The following is an 11,354-nucleotide window of genomic DNA, read 5'->3' as shown; positions in this document are numbered from 1 at the left end:
GTAAAGTTAAGTAAGTAATAATATATATATATATATATATATATATATATATATATATATATATATACATTGCTTCAATCTTTCCGCAATATTTTGCACACGACGTTCTTTTTTCTATCAAAATATTTTCAAAACATATTTTGTTCCAGAATTCATTTTTTTCTCTTCCTTTCTCTTATTCTATCCTTCAATTCTAACTGCAACACTAGTGATAAATAACTATAACGTCCACTTCACTTCATTCAAAATCAGAAAATCATTTCAACTTTTATAAGCACAAGAAAATGAGTGATAAAATGTATAATGATCATCAAACGATAATGATAACGATTAGTTCCAACCAAGCTACTTTTACTTCATTTCGTTCCCGTTAAACGAGATCTGGAATTCACTTTTATTTCGAGTTAACTATGTTTACGATGTAATTTATATCGACTTACAATTAGATGTCACTAGATTTCCAAATTCCAAATTAATTCCAAATTAAGAACAGAGCTAATCTGCACTGAACTGAGTGAACAAATCAAAAGGAAGCATTAACCATTCATCTTATCTCGGTAATCAGTGTAAATGATACGAATTATTTCTCAATCATGCTAAGAGTTCACTTGGTCACTTTTAAGTTCCGTATTTTGAGTGTTTAGTCCAGCAATAACTAGGGTGATGACAGCATTTGTGATCATAATGAATGCCAAAATTTTTGTCAGTTAGCCAGACAACAGTTTTCAGTTACTTTTTTTAAGTTAAGAAAATAAAGAATTATGACAGTTATGAGTAGTGCTAATAATGGTACACTAAAACGGCCTTAGTTCTCACAAAATTTCATCTCTTTCGATAATTCAATAGAATTTAGTCTCCGATGCATGAGTTTTTAATAGGAATCGAAAATAAACAAACGAAACAAATGAATGGAAAAATATGATTACGATATCACTAGCATTTCGCGTTACACCACGTATACGACAGGTGAATGACACAATCAGCTGAAAAGATTTGTCAAATAAATAAGTTGGCTAACCTCTCTAATCTAATCTTTCGCCTTTTTGCTCTTCCGTCCTGTAAAAATGATTTTAAAAATTTTACGGCAGTTAAAATTTATCCTTCTCAGTTTTGGGTATTTAACTATACAATTTACACAAGAATAATCGATGTATCCAGTGAAATCAAAATAACCAATGGAAAAAGTTTCCTGCTCAAAATGTTGTAGTCCTCTGCTTTTAGTAAACACTGAATTCACAAAGATATAATAAAATGTGTTGATCGTACCAATTACAATTTATCACTTAAACCAAATTAAACGAGTTTATTTTGCTTCCAACAGATTTATAGGAAATTCCAGAATGCGTCCTATATCATTTTACTCGCTTTATATGTTCAAAACTACATTTTATTCACGTTACATAAGGTCAAATATCATTGCTTAATTGAAAAAAACATGGTAATTTAACATTAGTGAATTAGAACGGTATCAGTTTTATAAAGGTATAAGCCTTTGCCTAAATGTCAATTCATTTTTTTTTCCAAAAAGGTGATTATTAAGCTACTAATGCGAAATTATAATTTGTTGTCATCTCCCCATGTCTTTTTGACAGGCCAAAAAAATTCGTAAAAAACATCGACCAACAACTTCTTATGACAGGCATTGCTGACGTCCGAAAACTTCTAAATTCCTCTTGAAATTTCAAAATTTCCAGTATTGAACATTATATGACCAAACACTTCTTTTTCCCTCTGCTCTGAAACAACTCCGCTTGCAATGATAGTTTTTCTTAGCCTATCAGTAGTAAAGCTACCGATACCAAACTGCAATATAAAACTCAGCCTTCAGCGAAGTTATCAACAGTATATATATATATATATTATATAAAATTCACCCATTATATACTTCTGATATCAAATTTTCCTCGGGACAAAAGAGTTTGCAGTACGTAGAAGAGACAAATAAATTTAATTTGAAAATAATAGAAAATAAAAATTAACAAGATTAGAACGACAACATTTATATACGTACACGGAAAAATTCACAACTCACAACTAGAGGTGAAAATAAGCTCAAAAATGAACTGAAGAACAACTTGTACCTATGAAGGGCCTCCTTTTGGTTCCAGTGCATTTCAATCTAATACTATGATGGAATATATCACAAAATTGTTGGTAAGAATCGATAATTTCTACCATGGAGACAATGAGACTGCTAAATCATAGATAGACAAAATGAGAAACAAAACTCTGCTCAAACTGGATAAAATTTTATTAATGGCTACCTACAAAACCAATCATTATTTTGACGTTTTAGTAACTTTGTTAATACCACATAAAATTTTTTTTTCAAAATCTTCAGAACAGATAAAATATATTCCAAAAAATATAGGAAATGCCAGATGATTAAAAAATATATTTCAATTTGACGTTACGATAGAAAGTGCATTCGATTTATGTTGGGTCAACATGCTTTAAGTCTACTCTCAAATATTCCTTAAATAAATGCTTTTCTTCATCATTTTACATTCTGCTACAATAACTAAGATGAACAACCCTAACACATTAAAAATTTAAAAATAATGCAACACCAAAGTTTATCCTTGTCCTTCTCTCTTTTCAACATTTTATGAATCAAAGAAATCAAAGATTATTCTGATAATTCCAAATCTAATTTTAGGAGAAGGAAAAAGAATTCTCACAATGTAGTTTAAAAAGAAAAAAACCTATCGAATCCACAGTTCAGAACCTTATGTCTTAAGCCCAAAAAAATGAAGATAACGTGATGAAATTATAGTAAATTCATTTCATGTTGAGCATATGTAATTGTGGCTACCATACTGCATCCCCCAAGTTATTAGGTGAGAAACTCGGAACGAAGAGTTCCATGTAAAACGGGGATAGTTCATGAACTTTAACTGTTTGTTATAACCTACAACCTCCAAACTTGCAAATCAGGTTCTACATCGTCATGGTCGGCAATATCACCCTCATAAAAACCAGATTCATCTACTCGTGGCGTTGTCAAGTTAACAATTGGTTCATTTTCGTCACTAGATTCGGAACGTCTCACCGAATTGATTACCCGCTTCGGGACTGGTGTCCGATCATCCTCAATATCCACTATCTTTTCACTGATTTTAGCTCTCGAATCTATTGGCGTGATTCGCTTGGTTCCTTTTTCCTCTTCAGTCTTTGCCAGATTGGTCGATGGCAAAGTTCGGGCAGGATAAACAGTGTAAAACAATTGCTGTTTTTGATGCTGAAATGAAAAATCTAATAAGCAAAATTCTTGGAATGATTCTGAAGGGAAGAACTAAGAGACAAATAAAAGGGTGGACTGTTCTAGAACATCCAACAATATATAACCCAGAGCTTATTGTTCAACTGAAAGAATTTCCGAAGGAAGCAAAAGATTTAAAAATAAGAAAAACACCTACTTCCAAAAGGAATTTACCAAATGCGAAAGAAAAAAGACATTCGGCAGCTTTCTAATTAAGCTGTCGAATGTTGTAACCATAAATCAAAGGTTCTCATAAAGATCAGTCGAAATTTCAATCCAAAAAATTTCAATGCATTTAAGTGAAAACTCTCGAATTTCGAATAAAATTATTTTTTAAAACTATTTGATTTCCAACAAGTCGATGATTCATTTAAAAAATCTTCATTAAGAAGTTTGAAATAACTATTCTCGTATATGAGTTACAAATTAAAAACGTGCTAATTGAGAAAAACGCGGAAGTGTTTTCATTATTTCTGCTACATATAGTACAGACCTTAGTTCTTGGAAATGTTTTTGGTGAACCAAACGGCACAATCACCAAATCTCTTCCAATAGTCCTACCATCTTTAAGTCTTAGAATTGTCGCCTGATGATTACCAGCATGATTGTAGCGAATGGCTGCACGCTTGGAATGATCCGGATTTAATGTCTGGAAAGTTCGTTTTTTTATGATGCTGGTGATTACCTACAATGAATAAAATAAAAAATGTTCACATTAAACAAAATGAAAAAGAAAAAACTACTCTGTTCTCTATTCTGCACTCTGTTCAGCTCATTCTCATGAAGCGGAAATAGGATTAAACATTTGCTAGAGTAGAAAAGGTAAACTTAGCCAAGGAAATAGCGGGAGGCTAACAAACTACTCCATATTTAAAAGGTTTTTTGAAAGTAGTAGTCTCTGAAACGCAAAAGCTTTATCATTAATAATGAAGTGTTTCTGAAAATACAAAAGCAACCACCAACCAAATAACCCCGATTGTACTCCTCAGGTAGTGCGCAATCTCGCCAAATGACATGTTTTGAAGTATCTTTGTACCGAAGTTTGATCATCGTGCTAGTTTCAGAATCCAGCTTAAATAACTCTTTCGTCTTTCCAACCTGTAAATTAAATCTCATTTCAAAAAAAAAAATGTTTTTTCTTTTTTTAAACGACTAAAACTGGACGCAAAATAATGAAGTTATTCAGAAAAAACCGAAAAGAAAACAACATCTCTTCAATTGCATCAAATAAAATTACTACTAATACCATCTAATTATGTCATTTCTCATATTAGTACTCAATTTTTATTAGATTTAATTTCAAATAACAGCGATTTAGGAACATAATAAAACAACGAAGTAGAGAATACAATTTCACAAATGGCTGTTGATAATGATGTCGTAATCTTTGCTGGCTACTATTCGATCAAACAAACATTATCGCAGCATGTAGCTAAGCAACTAGCTGAAGGAATGGAAGATGCACAATTTGAACGAATTTCTTCCTACACAGAATCAGCAGCTGACAAGTTACAACCTTTTAAGTTTTGAGGAAAAAAATTGTCAGTCCATACATTCTTTTTGAAATTGTTTTTAACTTTTGCTTCCTTTCCAAATCGACTATATCTTCCGTCAGGATTGTCGACAATTTCCTTGGAAACTTAGGAATTTGTGAAAATTTCAAAAATACTACAGCTGAAAATTGAAATTGCTGAGAGCAACTTCGAAAAAGGCTTCGAAAAAACGAATTCGGTTGCATTAAATGGAAAAACACATGACCTTTTGCTTCAAGGATTGCAGCAACCAGTAAGAATTTGCGAGAAAAAAAAATACTTTTTAGTGATTTAGAGAAACAAAGTTAATAACATTTCCATCTGTGATATATACCATTTCCATCTGTGATATATCCATCTGTGATATATACCAAACATATCCTCTAACAAAAGCGACAAAAAAGAGTCACATCAAATAGTCTATATCAACTCAAAAAATGGGCTAAGCTCGATCAGATTTCAAAAATAGAATATTGAAAATATGAAAACAAAACCTGAAAGCTGAACGTTCTTCGCAGAAACCCTGCCGGTTTCTTCTGAAGTGATATAAATTGCTGGCTTTTCGTATCGCCATCCTCATTTTTGCTTGACCATTTTTTCCATTATGCGCCTTTCCATTGCACTAGCATTGCAGTACTAACATTTTGGTCATTTTCATTCATTAACAAGCGATTCTGTTCTATAAAACAATTTTCCAAAACGATTTTCTAAAGAGCGATTTTCTACTACTACTGCTACTACTAATACTATTTTTTTCTTCGGAGAGATGAAAAGGCTGACGATCTGTTATTCATTCATTCAACCACTTGCATTGTTATACTGCAAAGGTATCAGAAAAAAGGAAGAATAAAAGGGATGATCACAGGGACAGCACAAGTATGATAGAAGTTGATATAAAAAAGTAATTATAAAGAGGAAGAGAGCTAGCCAGGAACCGAAAATGACTCAGTAGTATGACAATATGAAAGATAAGCAGCAAAACAAGGAAGTCAACAAACATTCCTTCGATGTACTTCATTCTTTTCCCTAAACTTACCAACTTAAAAGTAATAAGTACCAATATGTTAAAAAAAAGCACTGTTCTCCACTCTGTACTTGCATCATCATGGTTTAGTGAAATACATAATTAATTCCGGAATGCTCCAGAATACAATACGGAATAAACCATCAGCTTTACTAGAAAGTAACCAACTAACTATCCAGTCAACACTTCCACTTAGCAGGGATTTAAGACCCTTAGTGACTAATTATAAATAACAATAAGTATGCAACTAACCCTACATTAAACGATGTAAGCAAGAAAGATGAGAGTAGGCAACACATACCTCGAAATGTTGACCAAAATATATGTTGCTTAGACGATAACCTGTTGAGTAGAATTTTAAATTAATCTGATGATATTTTGTCATCATCAATAGGATGACTAATTATAAATAATTTTTTTCATTTTGAAATCTGGCCGATTTCAAAATGAGAGTTTATAAACCTTGTCTCGCTTTTCAGTAGATGCTCAAAATTCTGCTTTATTCCCTTAATTGATTTGATTGATTTTCATTCTTAGTCTGAAGAAAGCTATTTACATCAATAAATTGTTATATAACTGTTTTTTTTTTCGTTACTAGTTCATATGTCTCGAGATCACCTCTAACTAGTTTATATAGCTCGAGATACTTACTCTACAGCTCATTGCAGAATGGCTAATATCAATGAAAATCAATCAAAAAACACTAACTTTAGATAGAAATAGTACTTCCATGCCAGTCAGTGGCAGGTCTAAACTAACACTGAGAAGTTGTGCTCGACTCTGCCAAATCCCAACGACATCTGAAATGCTAGTTAAAGTTATAGTTGAGAATTTCACATTTAATCACAACAACCATGAAATTCAAAAACCATTATCAAAGAGCTTAAAGGAAAAATAAAATAAACAAAGTTTTTCTCGAAAAATCTGTTTTAGCTGTGAAATCAATTCCACTTTCATAGAAACGCTGTACAAAGTTTCAGATGTCACTGACATTTGGCAGAGCCGACCACAGCTTCTTAGTGTCAGTTTAGACCTGCCACTAACTAGGATGGAAATACTATTTCCTTACCGGCACAGGTTGATTAGATGACAGATTGAAATTAAGTATTACTATTGTTCCAAGAGATAACCAACTGATTTTTTTTGCGACATATATCAAGCAGAGCAAGCATTTGAACTAGTAAAATCGTGGTGACAGATGAAAAAATGCAAATACAAGCAATAACAGCTTACCCCGATCAAGAAAGAAATACAAAAGTCTTCGGTAAAATGTCCTTTTAAAACACAAGTGGAAATTTCCATCTTTACCTCCTTTTTTTACTATTTTGAAAAAAAAAGAAAATTGGAGTTTATTTGTTTCGCAAAAATGACAAACGAAAACTTCGTAAAAATGGATAAGTTCCGATTTTTTTTTAAAAAATAGGCCAAAAATGAGGAGGTGAAGATGGAAGTGAGTCTTATGGCTACAACAGCTTCGTTCTACAACTTCCCGAAATGTAGATATCAGAAGATGAAAATACATTTTAATTAATCTGCTCTGTGACATTTGTATGAATGCTAATACCTCGTATCCAAAAAGATTAAAATCTTAATAATAAATGTCAAAAAGCCACAGAAGGCAGCTGTGTATTTCACTGGAATTTAGAGTCGGAGAAAAGGATGTGATAATGGGAATGAAGATACCGATCCAAGGGATGGAACGACCGCCACAATTCATTCGGATGGGAATTCAATATTCCTACCAAAAGTTATCCAGAAAATAGTCGTAAAACCTACTTGTCCGAAAAAATGTCAGAGCAGAAAAAGATTTTGTAATGTAGAGTGACTTGGAGGTTAACACTTTCAATCAAAAACAAAATTAAGAAAAAATTACCAAATTAGATGAAAAGGAGAAAAGGAAGCATGTGCGGAAGACTGTGCTGAATGTTAGTTGGATGTAGCATACCGGGTCTCTAAATTACCGTAATTTTGTGCGGGAGTGTTACTGGGCCGTTAAGAAGTGAGCCTGTCTTTATATTTTAGACGAGAGATAAATGAAAAGGCACTTTCACAGCGCTTATCCCTGGCGATTCCTGGCATTGCCTGATCTTGTCAGCAAAACATTCACTGGATTTCTACGAGGAAACCTGCTTTCGGGATAAAAGGAAAGGACGCGGCGGCGACTTGAATATTAACCAATTTTCATTCATTTCCTTAGTTCCTGCAGTATGCCCCTAATTTGGTCTGGGATCGGACGGCTGATTTTTTCCCAGATGGTGCAATCGGCTTGTATGAATCTTTGTTGTCTCCAGAAAACCTGCACTATATTTGATCTCAGTATGGGTGTAATTGCGCGACATGGTCACTCCTTCCTGCAGGATTTCTTTTTAATTTTATAAATTGTGGTGCTCTTTTTAGTTGTTGTCAATCCTGCCTGGACTCGATGACCTTTAGCTTTGAATTTTGTCACAAAACTTTTATTTTCTGATGCTCTTCTGTTTTAATGGATCTAGACTGTCTATTCTCGTGAAATCTTTCCTTTCCATCAGAAGGAGCCTCACTTTCTACTAGTAATGTTCCTCTGCGTTGTAGCATTGTAACTTTACTGTTGAAGGGTGCTGGCACCGTTCATCGGTTTCAGGGCAGATGGATCATTCCGTGAAAGAAATACTTGGTGAGCAGTTACTTAAAGTAGTTACAATAGCTGAGGAAGAAGTTGATCGCCAGATAGAAAAATACGACGGGTTGGATGAAAACGATTTGGAAGCTATACGAAAGAAACGTCTTCAAGAGTTAAAAAAAACAGTTGCAAAAACGGGCAAGTTTTGATTGACAACCAGTATGACACTTTTCTTTGTTTCAACATTTATCTTAAGCTTTCACTGCTTACTTATCAGTCTTGATTTGCTGATTTTCATCTTTTTGTTCCATACATTTTAATCTTTGTCTTTCACCTTTATTAACTGAGTTTTCTTCTATAATCCTAGAAAAAACCTAGCCGTTTCTATTCGAGGAATGGCTTCAAAATGGTCACGGCGTATATGAGGAAATCTCAGATGAACGAAGTTTTTTCGACGCTACAAAGAAATCTGCTAAAGTTGTGTGTCACTTTTATTTACCTGCCACTGAACGGTGTAAAATTGTCGATAAACATCTGAAAAAAATTGCTCCGAAATATCTGGAAATTCGATTTATTTATGCCAATGCTGAGAAGGTAAGGATTTCAGTAGCTCTGTCAAAATATCACGTTGTAATTCATAGAACTAAGCTTATTCTGGTATTTTTGTATAGTTACTGAAATCTGAATTTAATTGCTTGTCATTTTCTCATTTTGTTGCAAATGTCTTAGTACAATTGGTTACAATCATTAGTACATTATTATAGTTTTAAAAGAGTCTGCTTTCTCCAAAAATTTTCCAGGCTATTCTCTGAAAACGTATGCTTCAAGTTGCGGTATGATTGGAATTAAAATTACGAATAAGTCAAATTTAAGAAGATTTCAGTTTCCATTTCTCACTACACGACTCAAAATCCGTCTTATTCCAACAATCGTTGTAATAATTGATGCGAAGACGGTTGATTACATACGAGGATTTGGTGATTTGGGTGGAAAAGATGAATTCAGGACCGAAATGCTTGAATGGAGACTTTCATGGTATTTTTATCAATTTTTTCTTATACTTAGTTCTCTGCCTGAGTTGTCAAACTGTTTTTCTGTTTTTATTTTCTTTTTTTGCTTCACCATTACTCATAATTATGTACATTTGTAGGAGCAAAGTACTGGAATACGACTGGCCTTCCTACTTACGAGGTTCTGGCATGACTGTTGCAAAATTGACCAAAGGAGTCAAGAAAAAGGTGCGAGGAAGTGAGGCTGGTGGTTATGATGATGATGATGACGATTAGTAGTGGAGTTTTTCATGTTTTTAAGGTGTTTTTTAATTTGCTTTTCGAAGTCAGAAAGTTATAATAGAATTTAATATGGTTCCCGTAAAACAGACATCAATTAGTAGAGATTTGCATTGATTCGGCATTAAGTCAGAAACTTCTACTTTTAAAATAAATATATCGACGAATAGCAAAAATGATTAAATAATGTCTTTCACAAAACAGAGATGGGCTAAGATGAATTTTATTTAAAGAATACAATTGAAAAGTAAGATTTAGAACATGATCATAACTGAGCTTGATTAAAAGCGGATAAATTTTCTAGGGAAAGTTTCCCAATTAGAGCAACGGTATTTCCTTAATAAGTGATTTAGAAATTTTGCTCAAAAAAAATTGTTTACATTGGTTATCCTCCGTTATTTATATCGTCATCTGAAATCTCAAGTAGTAAAATGTAGAATTTTCAGAAAACATTTGATTTCTTTCGGTGGCCCTCATATAAAATCTCATTATTTTCTTCTGCTGTCATTGTTGTTTGTTTTTTTGTTACTTGGATAGCAGAATCTATCTCATATGTAATATGAATGAGCATTTGATATATATTATATTCCAAGTTCTGTTATAGTAACAGTTATAATCTCTGTCATATGGATAAAGATAATACTCAGATATATGATGACGCTAATGCAATTCGCTGTAATTGTCGTATCGCATAATCTATGTAAATGCACAATTATTTGAGTCACTTTGAGCTTACCATTTATTTTCTGCAACCTTTCTATAACTATTTCCCAAATGATACATTAAAGTCGTTTTCTCGTTGGTGCATATAATTTTCCTAAAATGTAAATACCTTCAAGTATCATTGACACATATTTGTGGTTTGAATTTTTGGAATTTTTTTAATTTTCTGCTTTTTAAGCTTGTAATTTTGGAAATTAGGAACATTTGCAAACTGACATCTTTCATATTATCGAGTTCCTGTTCTAGTTTCTCTGACCAGACCGTTAGGCACGCCAGTGCGTTCAGGAAAATTAGCAATTGGAGATACGCATATAGCGACGGTGTCGTGTATGGATGATATCCATTGCCGGCATCCACACCCTGAAAATTTTATTTTTGTTGAATAGAACGCAATAAAAATTGAAATAATGGGTGCAAATATCAAGTACTCGGTAGTTCTGGAAATGTTGCCAAGAATCATAACTGCTTGCGGTCGATTCTATTCGTCAAAGAAAGATAAGGATACCACAAAACATGCCTTAGGTGTCATAAATATGCTAATTGAGTCCTGTTTTTTCTTATTTGCATACTGGGTTTCCACGAATACTTATTTCCCCTACACATGGCAAAACAAGTTGTGGAGCCGAACCTGATGACTTTTAAGCTTGGTGGATCCAAAACGTGTCGCAGCAAAGGCCTGAGCTGTGTAGACTGCATCATCCCGTTGCAGTTCGAAATATGGCCGCCCACACTGAACGATTGCCATGAAGTGAGAAACATAGAAAGTTCCAAAACTCGATCAGAACATGGGTCCAATGATTCAAGTCTTGAAGCTCACCGGTTTATTTTCCCCACCCACACAGCGATATTCATATTCGATACGCAGCAGAGGACGTCTTTTTGTTCTTGCCCATGACGACTTTTCGAATTGGGCGACAAAGCGGAG

General features: G+C 33.5%; 3 protein-coding genes across 3 annotated transcripts; 1 reads left to right on the top strand and 2 right to left on the bottom strand.

The window, feature by feature from the left end:
• Positions 1-2,630: 2,630 nt before the first annotated feature.
• LOAG_08967 (hypothetical protein) lies at positions 2,631-6,162 on the bottom strand. Its single transcript, XM_020447836.1, has 5 exons — positions 6,120-6,162; positions 5,289-5,473; positions 4,226-4,360; positions 3,756-3,911; positions 2,631-3,241 (listed from the first exon to the last, which is right to left on the bottom strand). Exons 3-5 carry the CDS (start codon positions 4,310-4,312, stop codon positions 2,912-2,914), a joined length of 573 nt encoding a protein of 190 aa, XP_020301973.1. The 5' UTR covers positions 4,313-4,360; positions 5,289-5,473; positions 6,120-6,162; the 3' UTR covers positions 2,631-2,911.
• Positions 6,163-8,443: 2,281 nt separating this feature from the next.
• LOAG_08966 (apacd-prov protein) lies at positions 8,444-9,703 on the top strand (the record flags this gene model as incomplete). Its single annotated transcript, XM_003144496.1, has 4 exons — positions 8,444-8,602; positions 8,811-9,011; positions 9,301-9,452; positions 9,568-9,703. 4 exons carry the CDS (start codon positions 8,444-8,446, stop codon positions 9,701-9,703), a joined length of 648 nt encoding a protein of 215 aa, XP_003144544.1.
• A 766-nt stretch (positions 9,704-10,469) lies between these two features.
• LOAG_08965 (hypothetical protein) lies at positions 10,470-11,246 on the bottom strand (the record flags this gene model as incomplete). The annotated part of the gene is made up of 3 exons (XM_003144495.2): positions 11,058-11,246; positions 10,646-10,789; positions 10,470-10,523 (listed from the first exon to the last, which is right to left on the bottom strand). The coding sequence occupies exons 1-3, from the start codon at positions 11,172-11,174 to the stop codon at positions 10,470-10,472; spliced, it is 315 nt and encodes a 104-aa protein (XP_003144543.1). The 5' UTR covers positions 11,175-11,246.
• Between the last annotated feature and the right edge of the window lie 108 nt (positions 11,247-11,354).

Source organism: Loa loa (genome assembly GCF_000183805.2).
Source record: "Loa loa unplaced genomic scaffold supercont3.31, whole genome shotgun sequence".
Lineage (NCBI taxonomy): Eukaryota > Metazoa > Nematoda > Chromadorea > Rhabditida > Onchocercidae > Loa > Loa loa.
The sequence above is the reverse complement of the archived record's forward strand: the minus strand, read 5'-3'. Positions and strand labels throughout refer to the sequence as shown.